The sequence below is a fragment of the Cricetulus griseus genome, chromosome 3 (assembly GCF_003668045.3).
Source record: "Cricetulus griseus strain 17A/GY chromosome 3, alternate assembly CriGri-PICRH-1.0, whole genome shotgun sequence".
NCBI classification, from domain to species: Eukaryota; Metazoa; Chordata; class Mammalia; order Rodentia; family Cricetidae; genus Cricetulus; species Cricetulus griseus.
Window position 1 is genome coordinate 197,191,111 of NC_048596.1, and position 25,787 is coordinate 197,216,897.

At 49.9% G+C, this 25,787-nt stretch overlaps 2 protein-coding genes across 10 annotated transcripts in view; one reads left to right on the forward strand and one right to left on the reverse strand.

Moving 5' to 3' along the window:
- The window catches only part of Gse1 (Gse1 coiled-coil protein), a 344,296-nt gene extending 330,753 nt beyond the window's left edge, over positions 1-13,543 (forward strand). For all 9 annotated transcript variants that reach the window (XM_027410721.2, XM_027410722.2, XM_027410725.2 and 6 more), the window contains 9 exons: positions 23-347; positions 2,320-2,927; positions 3,930-4,042; positions 4,260-4,530; positions 5,842-5,955; positions 6,642-7,013; positions 8,001-8,279; positions 9,983-10,086; positions 10,558-13,543. In XM_027410721.2, coding sequence (XP_027266522.1) covers positions 23-347; positions 2,320-2,927; positions 3,930-4,042; positions 4,260-4,530; positions 5,842-5,955; positions 6,642-7,013; positions 8,001-8,279; positions 9,983-10,086; positions 10,558-10,692 — 2,321 coding nt within the window. In that variant the 3' untranslated portion in view covers positions 10,693-13,543. The remainder of the gene's footprint in view (positions 1-22; positions 348-2,319; positions 2,928-3,929; positions 4,043-4,259; positions 4,531-5,841; positions 5,956-6,641; positions 7,014-8,000; positions 8,280-9,982; positions 10,087-10,557) is intronic.
- Positions 13,544-13,545: 2 nt separating this feature from the next.
- On the reverse strand, positions 13,546-23,713 carry Gins2 (GINS complex subunit 2). Its single transcript, XM_027410729.2, has 5 exons — positions 23,330-23,713; positions 23,129-23,243; positions 18,324-18,423; positions 14,308-14,434; positions 13,546-14,012 (listed from the first exon to the last, which is right to left on the reverse strand). Exons 1-5 carry the CDS (start codon positions 23,417-23,419, stop codon positions 13,887-13,889), a joined length of 558 nt encoding a protein of 185 aa, XP_027266530.1. The 5' UTR covers positions 23,420-23,713; the 3' UTR covers positions 13,546-13,886.
- Between the last annotated feature and the right edge of the window lie 2,074 nt (positions 23,714-25,787).

A 25,787-nucleotide genomic window follows, 5' to 3' on the forward strand; every position in this document is an offset into this window, starting at 1 on the left:
GTGACAGTGTTTTCTCCCACAGAGAAGCTGAAGGATGTGGGCTTGCAGGCACCCAAGCCTATGCAGCATCCGTTGCACCCAGTGCCTGCCCCACACCATACTGTGCCCAGCCTTATCTCCAGCCATGGCATCTTCTCTCTACCGGGAAACAGTGCCGCCACTGCACTGCTGATCCAGCGCACCAATGAGGAAGAGAAGTGGCTCGCACGGCAGCGACGGCTGCGGCAAGAGAAGGAAGACCGCCAGTCCCAGGTGTCTGAGTTCCGGCAGCAGGTGCTGGAGCAGCACCTGGACCTGGGCCGGCCCCCAGTGCCCACAGAGGTGGAGCACAGGCCTGAGAGCACCAGGTGGGTCCTGATGGGGCCTCACATGAGGCAGGTGTTTCTGGTACAGAGGTTGGGGAGGAAGAGAGAGAGAGGGAATCTGTCTGTCTGCACTCTCCCGTTCCTGCTATTGGCCCATCCTGTGTTCTTCAACTTTCTGTACCACTCCAGCCCTCTGCATCTTTGTTCTTGTCTGGGACACCGGTATCCTGCCAACATAAGTCTCAGCCCCTCTTACTCCCTGTCATCCATGTTTAAAAAGGATAGCAACTGGAGGGAGGCCACTCTGAGTCTAGTCTTAAACAGTGTTCTGACTGTTAGGTTTCTGTTGAGTACTGCCTAGTCAAGCCTTGTGTGTTCTGGCTCTTCGGCCATCTTTACTCGGGACCCCCACATCATGCAGGTATCAGCGTGGTCCCACTTGCTGCCACTGCTACAGGGATGTGGAGGGGAGGGGCATGTACCTTTAGCTAGGAACTGTTGCTTGCTTTTGAACCTGAAGGGGAGCTCTGTGCCTGAGTCTGCAGCAGTGAGGAGCGGCCTTCACAGATGTTAAATGATGCCCCAGCCGGTGGGGGAAGACCCCAGGACCCTAGCCATGGCCCATTGGGCCCTCCTCCAGAGACCCTGCTCTTGATCATTTGGGCAGCATGGGTGTAAACAGCCCATGTCACCCTCAAAGAAATGCTAAGCTGTGGGAGAGTATCTGAAACTGCTCTTTGTAGGTTGACTCTCGTTAAGGTGCATCAAAGAATCTCTTTAAATTCTTGAAGATTTTTGACAATTTCATGAATGCTGGTTTCATATTTTTCCACCCCTCCCCCTCCCAACTCCTTTGTGCCACCCCAAGTTCACGACCTCTTCTATGACTATTATTGTTACATATATACTACAGCAACCCCCCCTTTTTTTCTCTCTCTCTCTCTCTGTGGCTTTTGGAGGCTGTCCTGGAACTAGGTCTTGTAGACCAGGCTGATCTCGAAATCACAGAGCTCCGCCTGCCTCTGCCTCCCGAGTGCTGGGATTAAAGGCGTGCGCCACCAGCGTCTGGCTCAAACCCATTTTGTGTTATGTACGTGTGTTTAGTGCTGACCACTTGGGATTGGATAACTTACCAGGTTGCTTGTCCCTGGAGATTTCTTCCTCTTGAAGCCACCATTGATTGCCTGTAGCTCTTCCTATAGTGGTAGGGTCTTGTAAGAGCTCCCCTGGGTTGGCATGTCAGCTAGTGTTGTCAATATTGCAAGTCTGGTTTACGTGACAGCTTCCCTGTTGTGTGTAGACAGCACTGCCTACCAGAGGAGTCCTGGAACTTTGACTTTTACAGTCTTCTGCCCCTTCTACCATGTTCCCTGAGTCTTACGTGTGGGGGTTGCATTGTAGACTTATCAATCAGGACTGGGTCCCCAAAAGTCACTTTGTTCTCTGTATTTTGACCAATTGTGTATCTCAGTAGTAGCCTGCTGCAAAAAGAAGCTTGCAGGTGCAGTTCCCACCTGGACCTCCAGGGTGTCATGGATGGCATAGTGAAGGGGGTGTGAGGGTCCTGGATAGACTGGGCAAGAGAGTGTGTAGTTGGAAGAAACCTTTCACATACCTGTTGAAGCAGGCTGCTTATCTCCTGGACTGCCAGAGGTCCTTTAGACAGGGCTGCTGCAGTTTTTGAGAGGGACCACAGGGGGGCAGCAGCACAGCCACCATTCCTCTGGGAAGTCCCTGGGCTTAAGTGGTCACCCAAATCTAGTGTCCCTGGCTCATCCATCCTTAGCCTGCCCTCCCACCCATGCTAGATAGATCTGGAGGAACGGCTGTGATAGCAGAGCTTCTCCTCCAGGAGGAAATGGCTCTCCTGGGTCTGAGCAGGATGAACTCTCCTCATAAGAATCTGCACTCACAGGCAGTCTGGTGTACGCCCAGCAAGCTACCCTGGGTGTGCTGTGGGAGGCTGGTGAGCAGGTCTGCTCCCACCACTGACAGCTGAGTATGTTCTCTTCAGGCCAGGATCAAACCGTCATGACCAGAGCAGCCGTGAACCCCCACAGCACTTTGGTGGGCCACCACCCCTCATCTCACCCAAACCCCAGCACCATACTGTGCCCACAGCCCTCTGGAACCCAGTGTCTTTGATGGACAATGCCCTGGAGACTAGGCGGGCTGAGAGCCACTCCCTGCACAGCCACCCAACTGCTTTTGAGCCTAGCCGTCCAGCTGCCGTGCCATTGGTAAAGGTGGAGCGCGTCTACTGCACGGAGAAGGCAGAGGAGCCCCGGAAGCGAGAGGCCACACCATTGGACAAATACCAGCCACCACCAAGGGAAACAGGAAGTCTGGAACCTCAGACCTTTCCCCATGGACCTGGGCCTTTCCTTGCTGAACTTGAGAAATCAACACAGACCATCTTGAGCCAGCAACGACCCTCCCTTTCCCAGGCGACCTCCTTTGGGGAGCTCAGTGGGCCCCTGAAGCCAGGCTCACCCTTCTGCCAGCCCACACCGAGGGGCCCTGACCCAGCATACATCTATGATGAGTTTCTTCAGCAACGCCGGAGACTTGTCAGCAAGCTGGACCTGGAGGAGCGCAGGCGGCGCGAAGCTCAGGAGAAAGGTCTGGCTTCCTGAATGGGCCCCAACCTGCCTGGGAATGGGGGTTTACAGTACAGGAGATTCCTAGTGCCAGCTGTTCGCTTTTCTTCTCTCATTGAAGCCTCCAGTGCAGTTTTTGATAGTTGGTTTTAGGTAGCCGTGTTAGACTTCTGAATCTGACACCTGCAGGACTCCTTGCCTGTCCTGCTTGTGAGGCATATTATCCCAAAATGGCAAGTCACAGCTTGTGACAAGACAGTGCTGAAGATACACGTTATTGATAAGTGATGGGTAGAAGCTAATCGGGTGTCTTTAAATATTAGTAGTGTGACATTAACAGAGAAAAGCACAGCGGGGCTTTACACATTGGCTGGTGACAGTTGCTGGTGCGTGCACCAGAGAATAAAGGGACAGCAGCTGGCACTGTTCCTGCCCCCAAAAGTGGAGGCGACAGCTCCCCAAGGTCCCAAGATTAGGAGAGCCAGCAGGGGTTGTTGACACAGCACAGACCTCATGGGGATGACCGCCCTAGGCCAGTTTTGTCTCCTCTGGAATTGATTAGCCTGTCTGGTTTTGTACCTAGCTCCTTTTAGCTGGGGAATGATATAAGCCGTCTTCCTGAGTGCTGGTCGTGCTAGCTTTAGGGCCTGGCTGGGGCTTTTCTGTCAGTTGACTTTGAAAAGGAATGTGGGGGCTCTGCAGTTTTCAGTTGCCTTCCCATGAGGCTCACAACAGGGGCAGCATGTTCACAAGGCCGGGGACATTTGGGCATTTGTGAGGAATGCTCCACTTTGGACCTAGGAAAGATCCCAGTTCTATGAGTCTCAAGGAAGCTGGGTACTTGCCATCTCCAGGTCACTGCAGGTGTCCAGGCAGACTGGAAGAAAGCAGGCCCTCTTAGCAAGGGTTCTCGCAGGTGCCAGCAGGCCAACCCCAATGGTCTCATCCACGTGTCCCCAAGTGCACATGTCCATGGAGCATCCTGGCTTCTGAGCCTGGCTCATGCACCCATTTCTGCCATCAGGGTACTACTACGACCTCGATGACTCTTACGATGAGAGTGATGAGGAGGAGGTCAGAGCACACCTCCGCTGCGTGGCTGAGCAGCCACCCCTCAAACTGGATACATCCTCTGAGGTAACAAGGCCCTCCTCAACTCTGGCATGCTCTGGGCTGGCTAGGTTGTTGGTCCCCACTTTGGGTCTACGTCGTGGCTTCCCAACCCCGCAGGCCATTGTTTCTGCTCCTGTGTGGCCTAGCACCAAGTCAGATTGTAGGCCACAAGACCCCTGGGGCAGTAAAAGCATACTGCGGACAGTGGCTTCATACTCATTTGTTTTCTTTTCCAATCTAGAAGCTAGAGTTTTTGCAACTTTTTGGCTTGACCACCCAACAGCAGAAGGAGGAGCTGGTAGCACAGAAGCGCCGGAAGCGGAGGCGGATGCTGAGAGAGAGAAGCCCATCACCACCCGCGATTCAAAGCAAGCGGCAGACACCTTCCCCCAGGCTGGCTCTGTCCACCCGCTACAGCCCTGATGAGATGAACAACAGCCCTAACTTTGAGGAGAAGAGGAAGTTCTTGACTTTCTTCAACCTGACGCACATCAGTGCAGAGAAGAGGAAAGGTATGGCCTTACTCTGGCCTGCATACGTAGGCCAGGGGGCTCCTGGGTGGCGTGGGCTAAAGAGCGGCCTCTCTACTCTGGCAGGCCCATCCCATGGTGTTAGTGTCACACTTTGCTCTAGCATATGTCCTGTTTGGATGTGAAGACCGATGTGCCTAATGTACAACCAGTGCCTGTCAAGTCCCTCCTCCATCCTTTTGAACTTGATCAGGGGACCTCTTTGAACAGAGTACTTCCAGGGCTTTCACTAGGACTGAGAGGAGGTGTTGCTTCCTGTTGTAGGGTGTTAAAGGTTTGCATACCACAGGCCCTTCCCCTTGGGGACACCAGTGAGCTCTACGGAGCACTGCTTTTAATGCTAGGAGGCCTGGAGAGCAAGCCATATGGGTGGCCTGTGAATACCAAGCCCAGCCAACTCACAGTAAGCACTCAACAACTTGCCCAGAAAGATGCTTCCAGATCAGTCTGCTATCCTAGGGCCATGTTGGAAAAAAGAGACTTGGAACTGGAATCCATAGCATAGAAGACACGGTGTGGCCACAACATGCTGAGGCCTCCTTGATCAGCTTGCCACCGTCGTGGGCTAGAGCATTGATGTACACAGCCATGCTCCTGTATGTCTTGGGCCCCTTAAGGGCACTGGCCTCTTCCACAAAGAGTTCCAGGAAAACAGTGCCTCTCTAGGTCTTCAGTTGGTTTGACATGCTTCCTCTTTATTGGAGTTGGCAGTTCCTTTTTCCGTTTTTTTAACAAGCATGGTGGAGGTCTCACTTTCCCAGCAAGGGTTGGTGACGGGCTGACTGCCAGCACAAGCCCTTGGACACATGCCTAGTTGTTTGCAAGCCCGACTTTTCACCTGGCTTCGTGTCTAAAGGACGCCATCAGTACTAAAGCCTCTTAAGTTTCAGAGTTGGCAGGAAGAGTCACCTAAACGGGAATCTTCGGCATGGAGCACTGTAGGGTCTGCTCTCCTTCGCGGGAAATGGCTCCCTTCCTGGTCTCTGGGGGTGGTGCCCTTGTGTTGGGGCCACCCCTGGTCTTCAAACCAGATTATCTGCTAAGAAGGAAGTCAGCGTGGAAGCCCCCAGGCAGCTGCTGCTCATGGCTATAGATGTGGCTGCCTGGAGTGTGAGCCATGCAGGGAAAGAGTCTGCTGCTGTCACCTGCTTCTTCCTGTCTGCACAGCCAGCCATGGTGCTTGCCTTTGGTGCCTCTTGGTGTAAAGGGCTTGTACTTGCTGATCACGGTGGCCAGACCCCGCCTTTCCTCCCTCCCAGAAGTACTGCTAACCTCGGGCTACTTTCCTCACAGACAGAGAGAGGCTTGTTGAAATGCTCCGTGCCATGAAGCAGAGGGCACTGTCCGCAGCAGTGGCAGACTCAGTGACAAACTCCTCGAGGGACAGTCCTTCCATCTCCCTGAGTGGTAAGGGAAGGACACCCCACCCTCAAGTGTCCTGTAGCTTGCGCCACAGGGTTAGAGTGGCACTCAAAGTCTTGTCTTCGTGGTGAACTTGACCTACTGGAAGCTGGGCTTCTCTCCAACCCTCTTGTGTGGTCCACCACCATCCTGGTTGTGCCTTAGGACACAATGCAAATTAGAAAGTGGGCTTGAAGTTCAGGGGAGGGCGCTGACTTCATGGAGCTGCCCATCAGCTGCGGGCCGTAGCTGTCATCCCCCAGAGAATGGGCCCGAAGCCCCTGGAGTGTTGTCCCCAGCGGAGGTTGTGCTACAGACCCTGCCTGGCTCTCCAGACACCTGCTCTCTTACTCCTCTCTGCTGCTCTCCAGCTGAAGGAAGCTGAAGCCTTGGGGTCCCATCTCTTGCTGCCTCTTCACCTGATCTCCCTAAGTTGGATGAAGTTACTTACTCCTGCCTTCTCAGCGCTTCCTGCTGCTCTTTCTCCCCACCTGTCTTCTGGGAACTGTTCACAGTTGGACTTGCTGCTAAACATGCTACTCTTCAGACTCTAGCCTCATGCAGTGTTAACATAGGATGTTCACACTGGGTCTTCCTTTCTGCAGATGTAAGCTCTAGCGGTCAACAGGGTCCTTGTGCCTGTTTTTCCACAACTTATAACCTTTCTTTCCCTCATTTTCTGTCTTTCAAAGAACCAGCCACACAGCCAGCTCCTCTAGAGACAGATCAACCTGCCGGAGTCCCTGCCTCCTTGTCAGATGTCCCAAAGGCCGTGGAGACTGGGAGACTGGAACAGCTCCGGCCTCAGGAGCTCTTGAGGGTCCAGGAGCCAGCGCCTACCAGCGGTGAGAAGGCCAGGCTGAGTGAGGCCCCCGGGGGCAAGAAGAACCTGAGCATGCTTCATTATCTCCGGGGCGCTGCGCCCAAGGACATTCCTGTGCCGTTGTCCCACAGCATCAATGGGAAGAGCAAGCCTTGGGAACCCTTCATGGCAGAAGAGTTTGCACATCAGTTCCATGAGTCAGTACTGCAGTCCACACAGAAGGCTCTGCAGAAACATAAAGGTAACAGGCCACATGCCCCCGTCACCTGTTAGGCCATTCACGTATTAATAGTACCTCTTAAACTTTAATGCCTGTAAAGCATTAAAGGTCTCACTGGGCATGGGAGTGGGTGAGGTGAACCTCAGCTTCTTTCAGACTTGTAGCAGGACCTAAAGCACCTGGTCAAGAACCACGCACCTTAGTTAGCAAATGGCAGTTCAGTAAGGCCAGAGCAAGTGTCCTCTGTGCGAGTGCAGTCCACAGCAGTGACCTTTCCAACAACCACATAAACTCACTTGGAGATCTTTTCTGGTTCGTTGCCAAGGTACTGTGTGTCCATCCCCCCAGGGCCCAGTGATTGTAGGGATAGCAGTTTTCCTGCCCTGCTCCCCCAGCAGGAATAATTCAGTCACCATGCCCTCCAGTCCATGTTAACGGCTTCATACCAAGCTCACAGACAGAGTGTGTCACTGAGCTGACTCTGCTGCTGGAGCCCAGGAAGCAAAGGCAAGAGCTCAGGTGGCTGGTTAGAGGCGGAGGCAGCATTCCTGAAGTTTGCTGGCCAGCCAGACTAAACAAAACAGGAGAGCAATAGAGGAAGAAAACCAGAGTTGACCTCTGGCCTCATGTTGCCTCACCTGTGAGGAAAAGCCCCAGGAGAGAGGTGCTAACTGGGTCTTTGTGAGTTTATTGGAAAGATGGTGCTTTGGCCAGAGGCAGCAGATTGCTCCCTGCTCCTTAAAATGGACAGGCTCTTTGAAGTGGCATCTAAGGGACACGTTGCTTAATAGTTTTCAAGTGAGGCCACCAGCAAGACTGAGCCATCTCCTTCTAGAGGGACAGTCCATGTCTTGGTCAGGGAACACCTCTGCCCTGCCCTCATGAAGGAGGCTGTGCTTACAAAGTTACAGATGTGCCCATGGGATCGGAACTCTGGTGCATGTTTGTCTCCATGGATGACTTTCAGTTGAGCCCTGCCCTTCAAGATCCTCATTTTCTCCTCCCCAGGAAGCTCAGCTGTGCTGTCTGCAGAGCAGAACCACAAGGTCGACACGTCAGTCCACTACAACATTCCTGAGCTGCAGTCCTCCAGCCGGGTTCCCTTGCCCCAGCACAATGGACAACAGGAGCCGCCAGCTGGGAGGAAGGGTCCCCCTATGCAGGAGGTGGACCAGGACTCTGAGGAGGACAATGAAGATGACAGTGAAGAGGAAGCTGAGGAAGCCCCCAGGCGCCAGTGGCAAGGGATTGAGGCAATCTTTGAAGCTTACCAGGAACACATAGAAGGTAGGGGACTTGGGGGATGAGGGTGGGGGGTGATCAGCAAGTCTGATCCACTGGGATCCTTGCAAGTCAAGGGCTGCCTGAGTGGGACTGGGACATTGATTTTCTTTCAGGGCAAGCCTACACTACAGCTCATACCCTAGCCCTGAGGCCCTGCTCAAGGGAGGGTGGCAGAATGTTGCCTAGTTTGTACACGTAGCTGAGCTCTGGCCAGTCCTAATTACCATGCTTGTGAGCCTACATTGAAGGAGCTTGAATACTTTGCAGCTCACCTTTCTCTGAATTTTCTCGATGCTTTTCCTGAAGCCAGCCGGAGTTACATCCCTTTGCTCTGCTGCTTGTACAGTCTTGGGTTGTGAGGGAGGGCACTGCTTTCATGTTTACTGTGTACTACCCCCTTGCTTGTCTCCCCAGCATCCAGAGGCTCCAGTGCACTGCCTTTGGGCTAACCTAGCTGCCAGTTACTTCCTCCCATATCTCAGCTTTCTTATATTGGCACACAACTGAGCTGTAAATATTACATATGCTACTGCACCCCCTTGAAAGGTATTTTTGAAACAAATACCAACTGACACACAGGGAGCTGGAGCACCTCCCCAAGCAGCTGCCATCCCATCCCTGTGTGCCACCTCCCACTCCCCCGTTCCTGTTCTAAGACATGCAGAAACAGGACCCAGTAGCATCTAAAATGGTTTTGAATTAGAATAAAGGGAAATGCTCCCATCCTGGGTGTGGGGCCTATGGGTCTTTTGAAGGCTGTTGGAACACTCCCCTGTGCTGTTGACCTTGTCGTTCCTGAGGATATGTCTGTCTGTCTGAAGCTGACACTACCCTGGCTTGTCCACAGCAGCTATGTGAATCTCAGGATCTTGTTAACTAACTCCCTCTCTCCATGTGGGATGGAAGAACTAGCCTCAAACTCAGCAGTTCAATTGCCATGACAACACAAGCATAGCTCTCTCTGGGGCTTGAGCTTTGTCATGTGGTTATGCACTTGACAAGAGTCACGCCATGCTCAGCCCTTAACAGCCTAACACAGGTAACAGGCAGGGTCCTCACTTTCCAGTCTGTATATTTCTGCCATTGTCATTGTATCACCTGGGACCCGAGAGGTAGGGCTCATCCTCGTTGTGAAACTTTGAGACCACCTAAGACTTTCCTCTGCCAGGTTTATTTTCCTTTCTTGAGATAACTTTTCCATACTTTGATTGCTTCATCATTGGTGTTTTGTTAGGGTCATTGTAGCTTTAACTGACGCACTCTGTATAGCAGAGTCTTGGTAAAGCAGAGATTTACTAATAGTTACTCTGCTCTTTTTTAACAGCTAAAACTGTCACCACCATCGTCACCAACTTGGTTTAAAAAATACATGTGGAGCCCGGCATTGTTGGCATACACCTTTAATCCCAGCACTTGGGAGACACAGGCAGGCAGATCTCTGAGTTCGAAGCCAACCTGGTCTATACAGCGAGTTCCAGGATAGGCTCCAAAGCAATACAGAGAAACCCTGTCCTGAAAAACAAATAAATACAGCTGAAGGCCATTAATTTAGTTTCCCCAAACTCTAAACTTGCCTGTTGACTCCAGGTTTTCTCCACTGCACTGAGTTGATGTGTCTTGATTCGGTAGTTGGTGCAGCTAAGAACATGCTGCACAGTTGAAGACAGCCTCATACAAAGATGCATCGCCACCTCTTGTCTTTTCAGAGCAAAACCTGGAGCGGCAGGTGTTACAGACACAGTGCCGGCGGCTGGAGGCACAGAACTACAGCCTCAGCCTGACTGCAGAACAGCTCTCTCACAGCATGGCGGTGAGTAGGGCAATGGGGCACCCCCAGAGAAGTCAGCTCTTAAGAAATCAAAACTTAATGCCAGGCATGACAGCACATACTTTAATCCCAGGAACAGGCAGATCTTTGAGTGTGAAGCCAGCCTGGGCCACATAGTGAGATCCTATCCTGTTTTAGAGATTAAAAGGTTTTTTGGGGTGGTGGTGCACACCTTTAATCCCAGCCTTTGGGGGGGGGGGCAGATAGACCTGAGTCTACAAAGCCTACACACTCCCAAAGCTCTTGTGGCAGTAGGCATCCCCCACCCTCACACAGGGGGACATGTACAGGGATGGGGATGGTCATTCTTGGGGTTCAGAGTTTGAGCAGAGGCAGCAGTACACATTGGTTCTTGAAGAGTACATGTTGCTGGAAGAATATTGTAGCAATTTGCAGAAGTCACTCACACTGGCATATGTACTAGTGGTGTTCTGATGTATGTCATCTCCCCAGGAGCTGCGGAGTCAGAAACAGAAGATGGTCTCGGAGCGGGAGCGGCTCCAGGCGGAGCTGGACCACTTACGGAAGTGCCTTGCCTTGCCCACCATGCACTGGCCTAGGGGCTACTTTAAGGGATATCCGAGGTGACGGTTTCCCTTGCACTAGGCTGAACCTATAGCATAGAAATATTATCTATTTTATTACCTTGAATATTTAATATTTTTCACTGGGAGGTTTGAAGCTTACAAGTTGAGAACGTGCCATGCATGAAGCGAAGAATTCCAGGCTCCAGAGAGGACATCACCTTGACTCCAATGTAATCGAGTCATCTGTCTCAGCTAAGACACAGTTTCTCTTTCTGATGGCAGTTTTATTCCTTCTTCCCCCACATTCTTTTTCTCCAACACTGATGCCCACCGTGCATGTGGCTAAGGGAGAGCCGGCTGGTTGTTTCTTGTGTTGCTGTGCCTCGAGAGCCCAGCTTGCTCTTCCCGCAGCCCTGGGAGTTTTAACCTCTTCCTCCCAGGAGGAGTAAGACTAACTTGCACTGAAGAAGGCTGGGTGTGTACAAGCAAAGGGCTCACGATTGGTCACCTTCCTGCGCCATTGGCAAAGCCACAGGTTCTAGGAGCATGCAAGCTAGTCAAGGCTTCTCCCTGGAACAGCTCTTAGGAAAAGAGGCAAACCCACACCCGAAGGTACCTTATTTTCCTTGGGGAAGATGAGTGGAGCTGTCCACAGATAGCCCACCCACTGGATTGCTACCGCTGTGTGTGGCGTTTTCATACAAACATACGTTTTGAGAGAAAAGTCAAAGGTGCTTCAGCCTTGTACTGTGTATATATTAAAAAAAAAGTTTTGTATGTTTTTATTACTTTAATTATTGTTATAAAAAGCCTGCCATTTTTAATATGTGGTTTGGGGAATTTTTGTTTGTTTTTCCTGTTTGGGGGTTTCCTTTGTTTTTTTTTTTTTGTTTTTGTTTTTTTTTCTCGTTTTCTTTTCTGGTTTAAAAAAAAAAAAAGACAACCTGCTTTTAGTGTTTGTGCTGCTGCTGGTCAGGACATTAAAATGCTCAAGTTTTAGAAAGTAGAAGAGCTCACCTGTGCGGCGTCCCACACAGCAGGGCTGAGGGGCACCTGGGGTTAGTCTGCTGTTCATATCACGAGTGACCCACATGCAGCAGGAACTTGAGGTAAAGCTATAGGAGCTGAGCTCCTGTGACAGACACAGCTATGGCAGAGGGCTCGGTACTGGGGGAATCTCCTTTCCCAGTTTCAACTCAACTGGGTTGACCAACTTGAAAGAGAACCTCTTCCTGCCAGAGCTCTGTCCCTCCATGAGGATGGGGAGAGGAAGCTGAGCCTACCCTTGGCCACCAGGCTAAATGGCTGTACAGAGCAGCTTGCTGGCAGTCCCCCTGCCAAGAATCTAGTCATTAGCAAACTCGGACAAGAATAGTGCCACCAGTATTGTCAGTAGTCAACAAAGTACCTCCCTTGGCACAGGAGCAACAGAAGACAGGCGGTGCTAAGGCCTCTGCCCTATAGCTGGTTGGAGATGGTGTGTAGGTGAGCAGAGGCTGCATGCCCTGGGACAAAGTGTTACCCAAGTTCCCAATTAATGTTGCTTGCGCTCACGCCTTAGTGTTTAGTGCTCCTGTCCCAGGCTAAACTCCACTGATGACTGGAAGCTTTTGTTAATCTGCTTGGTAATGGCTTTGGGAAAAGTAGTCCCCATAACTTAAGGCACACACAGCCCTCCCATTATCTCATAGGAATTCCCCTGGCTGAGTATGTGACCCAATGCAAGAGATAACTTCCCAGGTTGGCCTGGGACACAAGCTGAGCCACTGGCCTGGCAATGCCTATGTCCCTTCCAAACGCCCTTGCCTGCCTGTGGAGCCCTGAATATTCCCATGCTCACAAGTGACATGACAATCAGAATCAGGTACAAGCCAGTAAGGTGGTAGGCAAGTGTGCCGCTCACTCCACACATGTGGTTCTCCCATCCCACATAGTCTGAGACACTGATGAAGCTGAAAACACAGCATACCCTTCCAGGTACCACACATAGTCCCCACAGGTCTTCCAACCTTTCCCCACTACAGATCTGCTCTAGGATGGACTGTGTAAAATCAGTAAGTACATGAGAATCCCAATTCTTGACCGTGTCTTCCCACTTCACTGCCAAGGGATAGTTGTCATCTGTCCTGGCTGGAAACTGACCAAGCTTGTGATAGACAGACAGTCCAGTGTTAGATTCCATGGTTCCATGTTTCATTAGATCTTTAAAAAAAAAAAAAAATGCTTCATATCATTAGAGCCAAACTGATAAGACCTGCCATCATCCCAGATGAATGACTAAAAAGGACTGTCATCACTTCAGTACATGGTACCTTAAAGACCCACAACTTGTACCACACCAGATTGTACCACTAGGGTACCAGAGGATCACAGGGAGAGCTGCCCTAACAGTGGGGAACTGCAGTCATGCTCACAGCACTGCCAAATCTCAGTTAAACTGAGCTGCAAACTAGATGCCTCCCACCCCTGCCTCAGACATCCAGGACCCAGCATGGAAATGGCCCGCACAGCAGGCTCAGCACCTCTGAGGTGTGCGTTAGCCACTTAGCAGCAGTCTGTACTCTTTCAAGTACTCAAGCTTTGACTTCACTTCTTGCCGTAGCCTGTCCCCACTGTCTGATCCAGTGCTTAACTTCAACCCTAGAGGCTGCCTTGACCCGAGGAGGCATCTCACTAGTTTTGTACTTGTGTGTGCCCTACACCTCACTGCTAGGGCAGTGGACCCAGGCAGGAGGGAGGACGGGTGCCTCGGTCACTCTAGGGGCAGTTTAGATGCTGTGAAATTAAACCCGTTCTAAGTGTACTTGTTTGAATTAACTGTATTGTAATATTATTTGTTGAATGTAGTAATTAGGTATTTATGAATATATTGCTGTAATTTGACATCCCAAAAATAAAATCTTCCTAAATCATGTTAAGAGGAAAATCATTTTATATTACCACCACCACCACCACCACCACCCCCAGTTTTCAACTGAATACAGCTTTCACAGTCAGACTTGAAGACGCTGAACTAAACTGGCCTGAACAGAGGACTCCATGCTCACTAGAGAGAAATGCTGGTGGCTTCTACATTTGTTGGAAGTTGAACTTGCAATGTGGCTGGGTTCTGACAGAAATGAGTAGCAAACTCACAGCTTCCACCAGTGTTGCACACCTATCTTTCCACCATCGTGCTTCCAGAGCCAAGTGCCTATTAGGTCTAGAGCTTGGACACCAGCAGACAGCAAGGGTTTGCACATCACAGGCCTCTGGCTAGAATTCCTGAGACTGTGTGCTCTCAGAGGGCTGGAGGTTTGTGCGGAGTTTGTACATGTGATTGAGTGCCTGAGTGAGGAAGGCCCCACTGGTGTTGATCTCCATCAAGGTCAAGTTATCGAGCTGAAACAAATAACAAGTGAGCCGAGTAAGTTTTGACCTTAGGAAAGCTAACAAAAGCTTAGAAACCAATGAGTTGTGTGTTCCTGGGTGCTGAGGATGAAGCCCAGTACCCAGTACACACCAGGCAAGCTATCAAGAGCCACACCCCAACCCCCCATGAGCCTATTCAAAGCACAACTTAAAATTCCTGCTTACATGGCTGAGCAGGCAGGATGCCCTAACAACTCCCTGGAAGCATTCACACTGGCTGGCAGTGCCTACTGGCACCAGGCAGGGACAGGAGAGCCATGCCTACCTTGGCATGTGCCTCCTGCTGCCGCACAAAGCTGTCAGCAGACACCCGGAGCTTGGCCATGCGTGTGTCCCACAGATCTTTGATCAGTGTCCGGATGATGTCTGCCTTGGGAATGTTGTCAGAAGCACTGACGACACATAGAGGCAAAAGAGACAGAGGCACTTGGTAAGCTTACCCGACACAGGCAGAAATAGCTGCTTCAAAACCATAGCTTGAGGGCAGGTCAAACAGCTCAGCAGTTAATGCTTGCTGCTCTTCCTGGGGATTCCAGTTCCATTTCTGGCATCCATCAGGCAGCTCACAACTGCTTATAAACACTTGTGGTAAACAGACACATCTACACAAACAAATCTAAAAAACAGCTTGAGCCATGGGTGGTAGCACATGACTGTAAACCTAGTACTCAGAAGGTTGAGGCAAAAGAACCATAAGTTCAAGACTGGGAAAAATGGCTAGAGACCCCGTTTCAAGGAGGAAAGAAAAGGAAGCCTTGCACAGGCTTGGGAGAGTGTTTGACTCTTTCTTTCCCCGGGGGTTGGGATGTTGGCAGGTAAGCTTAGCACTCAGGGTTTTCATGAATGCTCACTGTCCATGGTCAGTGGCTACACAGAATGACAGATCTGACAAAGTGAAACACTGAAAGCCAGGAGTGGTGACTATACTCCCAGCATTTGGGAAGCCGAGACAGGAGAATACCTAGACAGGCAGTACAGCGTGAGGCTCCATAGCAATAACACAGGCTAGAGATGGCTCAGTAACTGGTACACACTGCTCTTGCAAAGTACACAATTTGGTTCCTAGCACCCATGCCAGGTGGGTCAAAACGACCTCTAACCCCAGCTCCAAGGGAATCCCACACCTCTGGCCACTGAGGGCACCTACCTGCACTCACGTGCACATACAAACACAAAATAAATATTCAAAACAATAACACTTTGGGGGAGTTAGAGATGGCTCAGCAGTTAAGAGCACATACTGCTCTTGCAAAGGACCCAATCAGTTCCCAGAAACCTATGTGGGGTGGCTTGCAATCCTCTGTAAATTCCAGCTCCAGGAGATCCAATACCCTTTTCTTGTCTCCTTGGGCACTGCACTTACATACACATACCTTCACACAGACACACAGACACATGTAATTAAAAACAAAAATGCATCTTTAAAAGAACAGTGGAAAATTGGGCCTGTGGGACACTCCCTTCGGGGTAACAACATCCTGTGCTGTGTAACCATCTCAAGGCTGGCTCAGGTCAGCAGATCCCATTTTTTTTTTTTTTAGCCAGTGACGTAGGCTCACTACCCAGCACCACTAGGGAACAAGAGGGCAAGCTTTGTGTTCAGCCCTTCAAGTGCATTTCTAGTCTCACAAAAGGCTGAGAGACGGGACTGTCACTGTGGGGAGCACAGGTTACAAAAATCACAGAGCAGAGCAAAGTCTCAAAAGCAGCCTGGTGTCTACAGAGAGTTTAAGGTCAGCAGTTAGTGACAACTTTCCTTTATGGCATGCTTGAAGCCAACCTTTGAGGAAAGAAGTGCACACAAGAAGAGGCAGACAGACTCATGGAGCCCATCACTAGGTGCTCTCCCTGTGCCAGTCAGCTCAGGAGTGGTAGGTAGGTCTGTGTTATAGAATGTATGCAGTGAACAGAATGATGAACACAAGTGTTCAGATCTTAAGCTGTGAACAGAATAGGACAAAGAACTCCAGACCCTTATCAAGTGAACTACAGTACACAGTAAAACTGGGTTCCCAGACCATCGAGACGGCTCAGCAGGTAAAAGTGTCTGTGGCTAACCCTGACAACCAGAATCCAATCTCTGGAATCCACATGATAGGAGAGAACCAATTCCTGCAAATTGTTCTGACTTCCATATGCATGTCATGCCATATGCATGTACCCACAAATTTAATGGGTTTTTTACTTTTTTTTTTTTTTCCCGTTTTTCGAGACAGGGTTTCTCTGTGTAGCTTTGGAGCCTATCCTGGCACTCGCTCTGGAGACCAGGCTGGCCTCGAACTCAGAAAGATCCGCCTGTCTCTGCCTCCTGAGTGCTGAGATTAAAGGCGTACGCATTAAAGGCCCGGCATTTTTTACATTTTTATTTATATATTTTACTTATTTATTTATTTTAGGCAGGCTCATGTAGCCCATCACTAGGTATTCTCCCTGTGGCAGTCAACTCAGGAGTGATAGGCAGGTCTGAGGTATAGAATATATGCAATGGGTTTCTCTGTGTAGGCCTAGCTGTCCTGAACTCACTCTGTAGACCAGGCTGACCTTGAACTCAAAAATCTGCCTGCCTCTGCCTCTGAATGATGCAATTTAAAGTGTACACCACTACCACCCAGCTAAAAAAAAAAATTTAATTGGGTTTCTTGGTCAAATAAATTACACAGTAAGGTTTTTTGTTGTTGTTTTAAAAGACATAGTCTTACTGTATAGCCTTGGGTGGCCTGGAACTCCTAAAGAAGACCAAACTGGAACTCGAGATTCATCTGTCTCTACCCTCCATGCCTACTGAAAGTGTGCTACCACACCCAGACAACAATAGGGTTCTTGATAGACAGCATAAATACAAAGAATGTCAAGACAGTCCTCTATACCAGCAGCACCAGCCTGGCTCCTAGTCACATATCCAGACTCTCTCCTTTCCCAAACTGCCAGTCTCTCTCAGACCCCTGAAGACACCACCTCCCCAGGTCTCCCCATCACAACAGAATCTATGCCTCTGTGATCCATCATGTACCTCTATCAGTCCCCATACCCTCAATCACATGGAGCCACAGTACCTTACAGCTCCTCCTACACTGCTGCCCTCTCCCTGCTCCTGAGCAGTCTGCTGCTCTGGCTCAAGCTTGAGTTCCTTAAATGCCTTCTCTGGCCCCCAGGCCTTACTAAGCCCCAAGGACTCCCAAAGGCAATGATTGTGCAGCAGTTTCATGACCAGTTCACAGGATCACACTGTTTCCCTACCCAAATGGGAACTCAGACCCATGTGGCCATGTTCAGAACAATAAGTATATTGTTGTAGGAAGGAATGAGTGACCTAAGGCCTCCCATCCCTCGAGTTCACCTTTGGACAAAGCAGTGGCACAGGTCCCTACTGTCCAGCTGATCTGGCCTTGGTGCCAGATCTGCTCTTGAACCAGCTAAAAGGTACAGTCCAGCTGGATGCTCATTAAGTTAGGTCCGAGCATCTACTGCTTTCATTCAATAAACCTTTGTGAGGCCTGTGTGGGGACAGTCCCTGCCCATCTAGTACAATCTGCATAATGGCACAGTCAGACAGAAGACTAAAAACTGCACTACTGCACTGTAACAAATGCCAGAGCAGAGTTGTGCAGACACTGTACTAGGCCAGAAGGAACTGGGGCAGGAGGACCACTAAAGCCCATAGTTCAGGACCAGTGTTGCAACACCCCTCCCCATAGCAAACAAACAAAGCTGCTCTGCAGAAGAGCCACTGGGATCATAAACCTACAGACACAGAGCAAAGGAGAGCTGTGAAGGGGGGGCAGTGACACCTGCTAGTTGTCAATGCTGTGAGCACCTGACTTGAGACTGACAGGGCAGCACCAAACAGCCTGACCACACATGAAGAATGAGCCAGAAGACAGCTAGGGCAGATGTGGACATACAAACCCAGAGCTTGCCAGGGCACAACTCTATAGCTCAAGTGGCCCTTGGCCACTCCTGTGACAGACACAGGGAACCCAGATCCATATACTTTCAGTCAAAGTTGGACTAAACGAAGCATATGCAGTTACAGAAAAGACTGTTGCCGAAATGACAGTGGCTACATTGCAACCCAGTGACAAGTGACAGTCCTGGAATGTACAGAATCCAATGTGGGAAGAGAAGGCACAAGAAAGAACAGAGAGATAGCCTAGTCACCCTGTATGGAGACATCTCCTCCAGGTCACCTATACGAGAAACCGGTGGTCAGGCCACCATGGGAATGGGCAGGAAATAGAGTCCACGAAGGGCGTGCACTGACTGCCTCGTGTGATGACTCACTGATTCAGCAAGAGCTTGGTGATCTCCATGTAGTGCGGGCTGGGCACTGGGGTGAATGTCTCCTCCTTCCGCTCCTGATCTCGAATCTGTTCCAATTTCTCTGAAACATAGAGGTTAGTGTGTTTCACTATCACCATAACAAAGAGAAAATGCATTTTGTTTTTCAAGACAAGGTTTCTCTGTGGATCCTTGGCTGTCCTGGCACTTGTTCTGAAGACCAAGCTGGTCTTGAACTCACAAACCATTCTGCTTCTGCCTACCAAGTGCTAAGATTAAAGGTGTGCACCACTACTCCTGGCTGAGAAAACCTTTTTTGTTTTGAAGTTTTTATTTATTTATGTATATGAGTGCTCTGTCTGCATGTACGCCTTCATGCTAAAACAAGGCATCAAATCCCATTACAGATGCTTGTGAGACACCATGTGGTTGCTGAGAATTGAACTCAGGACCTCTGGAAGAGCAGCCAGTAGTTAACCACTGAGCCATCTCTCCAGCCCCGAGAAAATGGATTATGGTTATTTGTTTCCAAAACAGGGTTTCTCTGTGTAACAGCCCTAGTTGTCCTGGAACTAGCTCTGTAGAACAGACTGGTCTTGAACTCACAGAGATCGGCCTGCCTCTGCCTCCTGAGTGCTGGGATTAAAGGCGTGCGCCACCACTTTTTAATCTTACAATTTGACCAGGCACTTGTATTGACTACATGGCCAGTAAGCACGTGCACTGCATAAAAGCAATGTGGGATATTTGTATCTTAGAATAGATGCCTTGCAAGCACCTTTCAGTAAAGACACTGAGTCTGATGTCACCACTACCCCTGAACCTAATTCTTCTAACCTAATTTGCCCTCTACTACTTGTGCCTGTAGCTCAGTACTTCGGTCCAGAGCTCTTCTCCACATCCTAGGCTCACACTCCAGACATCTCGTCCTGCCTAAGTGGAGACCTGGCACACGTGGAGGTCTTCCCTAATTCCTGCTTTTTTTATGTCCCACTGTTCATATTACTTCTACCTGGACAGCTATCTAGCATCCCCGAGAAGGCAGGCTCAGACTACACCCTGGGCCACCTCACTGCCCTATGCTCTGCCAACCCCAGAAAACAGTGATTCCATCGAAGAGCTGAGCCTCTATGCCTTAGCACCAGTTCTTGTCTTCCCTCCTCCACAGACCTCAGGAAAGCCTACTACTGCTCCCTTGAAAGCACCCAAGCCAGCTGCAAGCAGCTTCACCCCACCTCCATGAAAGCAGTGATTCAATTTTTCCTGCACTCCTCACCCATGCCAGGCAGGCAGTCTATAACTGAACTGAACCCACTACATGGGATTATTTTTACTTTCTACCCTTGAATCAGATAACAAAACACATCTGTTGAATGTTTCCACCAATCAGAAAGACTGTCAATGCCAACCCTCTGGCCAGGATGTGGGACAATGTGATCTCATCTACATTTCTCTGCGATCCTAATGTTTCAACATTCAGCAGGATTGGCTGGCAGCTTCTTATAACTTAAGCATCATCTGTCCTGTGGCCCAGGTCCCCAACAGGTGGCATCTATCTGCCTAAGGGGGGAAAAAAAAAGTCAGGGGCATAGCACAGACACCTGTAACCCAGCAACATGGGAGGCGGAGGCAGGAGGATTCGAAGCTCAAGGCCATTCTCGGCTACACAACAAGTATGGAGCAGCCTGGGCTACATGAGACCCTGTCTCAACAAATCAAAGAGAAAACCTATCTACAGAAATACTTGGACATGAAATTCCAACAGTCTCATTCAAAATAATACACCATGGGACTAACCTGAGGGCTGGCAGGATGGCTCAGTAGATAAAGGTGCTTGTCCACAAGCCTGATGAAGGTGAACACAGTGGAAAGGCAGAACTGACTCAACAAGTATTCCTCTGCTCACATGTGTACCCTGGCACATGTGCAGACACACACTCACAATGATTTCTAAAACTGGAACATAGGGGACTGGAGAGATGGCTCAGTGATTAAGAGTACTTGCTGCTCTTACAGAGGACCTGGGTTTGGATTCCAGCACTCATACAGCAGCTCATAATATAGTCTTTTGGCCTCTAACAGCTCTGTATGCATGTGGTGCGCATGACCCATACAGGTGGGGAAGAGACCCTGATTACAGGGACCTCTGACCACGCCCATTTGGGCGTGGTCACAAGTACTTAGCAGGGTCTATAAGAGCAAGGGGGGCCAGCACTAGGTCTCTCTCTAGGTTGAGCTGGCACTGGGAAGCATTCTGGGTTCAACCTGCTCTGGGTGCCAACCTAGTCACTGGTCCCCTTGTGTGAGTATATCCCCTAATAAATTACCGGCTATTAACCAATCTCTGATTCCATTTGTATTCCTCAATATATACATATAAAATAAAAATAAACATTTATAAGTGGGAAGTAACCCTAATACCCACTTGCAGAATGGGTGAGCAGATACATAGAATTGTCACACAAGGGAGCACTGAGGCAGGAGAACAGGGTGATGACCTGTGGCCACAGGATCAATTGCAAACCACACATCCACCAGAGAAGCATAGCACATGATATCATGCTATGGACATGAAGTCCCAGAGCAGACAGGCCTTCTGCACAAGCTACCGGCACCAGCACCATCTGAAGCACAGAACTCTGCATACCCCTCTAACCTTTGGCCTGGGCCAGCTGAAACTAGTCATGGTCTCTAATGGATTCAGGCCTCGAGGGGCATGCTCTTTGAGGCACAGGAACTGAGGTCCCCGGTTTCAGGACTACCAGAGTCACCCACTCCTTTATACAGGGAACAAGAGGTCCCAGTTCAAGCACATCTCTCTAACTAGCCTGAGAGTGACTGGCTTAAACAACCTACCCTCGTTTGCTTTTCTTTTGCCATGATGAACACCGTGACCAAAACCAAATTGGGGTTTACTTGGTTTACTGATCAAAGTCCACCATTAGGGTAAGTCATTGTAGGGACTCAAACAGGAACCACAAGGAAAGACTGTTTATTGGCTTGCTCATACAGACTAAGACTACCTGCCTAGGGATTGCATGGCCCACAGTGGGCTGGACCCTCCTACATACATCAAGAAATTGCCTAACAGACATGCCCACAGGCCAATCTAATGGAGGTGATTTCTCAATTAAGGGTGCTTGTTCCCAAGTGTGTCTGTCAAGTTAACAAAACCATGACTAAGCCTTCTTCTAGGTCTTCTCAGGTGACTCCAGTCAAGCTCACTGGTTTCAAATGCTACATGATGCACATTCCTCTCTCCTACCCCAACCCTCCCCCAAAAAAAATCAGAGAAAAGACTGCAAAGGCTCATGATTGCCTTCTTTCATTTCTTTTTCTGACATCTTCAGAGCCATCTTTAATCTACCACACACTTCTGACTCAAACTGTACAAAGGGCTTTTAACAGAGTTGTGCAACCATCAATTCAATTTCAGATTATCATCCCCCGCCCAAAATAATCCCTCCATCACTTCCCAAGCCCCCATTACCTAAGCAGTCACTATTCTGTGGTTCTGCCTCTTTCTGACTGTTTGGATAAACAGAACCCTACAATCTCTAGTCTTCCATGCCTAGCTTTTTTATTCAACATCCTATTTTCCAGGTCCATCCACCTTGTAGCATGCATCATCAGAAGCCCATTCCTTTACATGGATGAATAATATCCCACTATAGGGTGACTGTCCTAATTAGCTTTTCTGTCGCTATGATAAACACGATTACACACTTTGGGGAGGAAAGGGTTTATTTGACCTAATCACAGTCCATCATTGATGGAAGTGAGGGCAGAAACTCAAGCAGGAACAGAGACAGAAACCACGGAGGAAGGCTGCTTATTGCCTTGTCTGTCTTCTTATACAACTTAACACCATCTGTCCAAGGATGACAACACCCATAGTGTGCTGGGCCCTGCCACTTCAATCCTTAACCAAGGAAACACCCCCACAGACGTGCTCACAGGCCTGTGGGATGGAGGTAATTTCTCAGTTGAGGTTGTGTCTACCCAGGTGACTTGAGTTTGTGACAAAACTAACTGCACAGTGACACACTATTTTCACAGTCTTTGTAACAGAATTTCCCAGCATTACTCAATTAAAACAAAACTAGTCAGATCTCTGTGAACTCAAGGCCAGCCGGGTCTACAGAGTGAGTTCTAGAACAGCAGAATACACAGTGAAACTGTCTCAAAAATAAATAAATAAATAAAAAACACTAAGAAAAAAATGCTTGTTTAAAGTTGAATCTCTACTCCATTTTTAATTTAAAATTTAGTACTATCGTGTGCAGTCGAGCGCAGAAGAAAGTCAGAGGAGGGCTGGAGAGATGGCTGAGAGGTTAAGAGTACTCACTGGCTGCTCTTCCAGAGGTCCTGAGTTCAATTCCCAGCAACCACATGGTGGCTCACAGCCATTTGTTATGAGATCTGGTGCCCTCTTCTGGTGTGTAGATATACATGGAAACAGAATGTTATATATAATAAATAAATACAATCAAAAAATTAAAAAAAGAAAGTCAGAGGACTAGGGCAGGACTCGGTTATCTCCTCCCACGGTGGTGTTTGGGGATTGAACTCAGGTTCTTAGGCTTCGCTGCAAGTGTCCTTACCCATTGAGCCATCTCGCAGGCCCCACATCTTTGGTTTTAAGGCAAGTTACGTATCTAAAATTCAAATAGGAACTAGTAGTATCACAAACTACACACCAAGGAGCACCTGGAACAGCTACTGATGTCGGCTGTCAGGAAACCCGGGACCGAGGAAGGAGTCAGATCCAGGTAGAAGCCCGCCCACCCGGGCCCAAGAATGCTCACCCACATCCATCCACTCTGGAGGTAGCAGACGGCACTTCTGTCTCTGTTTCAGGTTAATGGCCAGCCAAAGGGGCACTTCCACGGGTAAGCCGGGGTTGAAGGGCCCCAGGTCCCCCTGCAAGGACAACGCAGACCCCAGGTGGAAAGGAGCGCTGACCTGTCCATGACCCCGCGACCGCAGCCCCGTCCCGTCCGCCTCACCCCAATTAGGTAGATCTTGTCCAGACTGAAGTTCGGAATAATGGTCACGAGTTCCTTCTCGGCCAAAAACTCCACTTCGGCAGCGTCCATGACGAAGAGTTCACGCTACAGGTCCGTTCCCACCCCTCGGCGTCTCACAGGTCCCGCCTGGGCCGCAGCTTTCCCGCCACCGCGCGGGGCCCGCCCCCCGACCGGAAGACGGCCTGCGACGGCCTATGGAGATGTTGCGATCTTCGGGGCCTTGGGCGGAATCCACAGCTGGTACGTGCCCGCGGATTGGTCGGTCAGAGCGAGGAGGCGCTAAGCCCTGCCCACAACTATAATTTGGCCTTGCCCTTCAATGCTTTACCCACACCCTTTCCAGCCCACAGGCTCCGTGCTTCCTTAACCCTGGTTCAGCCTTCTAGTGAGTTACTTCTTCCCCCTGACGGCCCCGCCCCTGATGCGTCGCTATCCTGCGCCAGGCTCCACCTCTAGCCCCGTCCCCTCTTCTTCCCTGGTCTTCCGGCCCACCCTCAGTCTGCACACGACTCCTCCTCTTGCCCGCCTGTCACGCTCACGGCCCCGCCCTACCTTCTTTGGTACGCGCGGTCCCGCCTCTTGTCCCGCCCCTTTCTCACACGACCCCGCCCCTCCTCCCTTCGGCCTCGCCTATCCTACTCCCGCCCCTTCCCCTACCCGCCAGCAGGAGGCGGTGCACCTGTGGCGATCCGCTCCTTTGCGGCCAGCCGGAGGCAAGCTCAAATCACTTGCCTGCCTCCACTCTGAAAGGACAGAGGTCTGGGGCCTTGTCTTCACCAGCGCCAACCGCAGATCCAGGAATAAACACATTCATCCCAAATCAGCTCCAGGTGCTGGGATATGGCTAACCAGTCCACACAGGCACCATCATGAGGGAAGGGTCTTCCCTTTAATTTTACAGTCTTTCCCTTTTCTGAACATGGGTTAAAAAGCAATGAAAATGCAACTTCCCTGTCTGTTCCATTCAGATCCTTTGGGACAGAGCCCAGAATCGGAGCTTTAGCAAACCAAATGTCAGTTAAGACCTCACAGGGACAAGTTTGAAAACGTTTTATCATTGCAATTGTGAAAATTGAACCCCAGGCCTCAAAAATGCTAAGCACACCCTCTTCCATTGACTACACCCCCAGAACCTGATGCCCTCAAGCCTTCTGAACAGGGCCTCAGTGAGCCAACAACGCTCAAATCTCTGCAAGTCTCCATGTTAATATGGCCCAGCAGGAGAATTTTGAGTCAGGAACGTGGTGAGAACAGCTGAACTATAATAAGCCCTATGAGCCTGGTGGCAGCTAGAGTAGCTCACAGGGAGAGGTTAGTCTACAACTGGTAAGGGCAAGAGGGCTGGATCCAAGTTTGAAACCCTCACCATTAAGCCCAGAGGTGAGGTGTAAACTATCTCAGCAGTTCAGAGGTGGAAACAGAAGGGTCTCCAGTCGGGGCCATGCATGAGCCATGCAGCATTTACTATCTCAAAAATAAGCCCAAGGGTGGGGGTGTACCTCTTGATAGAGCAGTGACCTCCCACTTGCAAGGTCTTGCTGCAGTGGTTTGAATGAGAATGGCTCCCATAGGCTCATAGACTTGAATCCCCATTGGTGGAACTGTGTGGGAAGGATTAGGAGGTGTGGCCTTTTGGAGGAGGTGTGATACTAGGTTTTGAGGTTTCAAAAGTCCATACTATTGCTAGTGTCCTTTCTCTGCCTTGTGCTTGTGGATAAGGATATAAGCTCTCAGTTACTGCTCCAGCACCATGCCTGCCTACTTGATGTCATGCTACTTGATGGTCACAGACTCTAACCCTTAGGAACTGTGAATCCCAAATTAAATACTTGCTTTTTTTGCTTTGTTTTGTTTGTTTGTTTGTTTGTTTGTTTCTCTGTGGCTTTGGAGGCTGTCCTGGAACTAGCTCTTGTAGACCAGGCTGGCCTTGAACTCACAGAGATCCACCTGCCTCTGTTTCCGGAGTGCTGGGATTAAAGGTATTTGCCACCCTCACCCCCCACCCCCAGCCATTCATGGTGTCTTACCATGGCAATAGAAAACTAAGACACCTGGGTTCCATCCAGCAAAACACACACATACACACAGCATAAAGAATGTGCAGTCTGGGTTTCTGTAGCCAGACAGAAAATTTGTTCCATCTCAGCTATGGCCCCCAACTGGACTGTATTTTGCTCGCTGTAGGGACCCTGGAAAGCTGTAATAAAGCCATGCTCAAGCTCCACCCACCCCCTTGGCCTAGAAGCCTGTCTACTGTTTATCTGTGTTGGAAGTTGTCACTTGTAAGCCCTCTGTCCCCCCCATGAGGTTAAGAATTCACACAAATATTCTCAAAAAAAAAAAATGTCACTGGATGCTGAGTGACTACTCTGAGCCTCAGTTTCCTCATTTTCTTTTGAGGATGGAAGAATCTTGGGGTGCATTCAGAGGAGGAGAA

Bases quoted from the DNA above. Each gene is read 5' to 3' on its own strand.
- Gins2 (XM_027410729.2), bottom strand. From the start codon at position 23,419: ATGGACGCTGCCGAAGTGGAGTTTTTGGCCGAGAAGGAACTCGTGACC. The intron at 14,435-18,323 runs GTGAGTCATCAC...ATGTGTCGTCAG, and splicing joins ACCAAGCTCTTGCTGAATCA to TGCTTCTGACAACATTCCCA. The intron at 14,013-14,307 runs GTAGGCATGGCT...TATTTGTTTCAG, and splicing joins AGCAGGAGGCACATGCCAAG to CTCGATAACTTGACCTTGAT.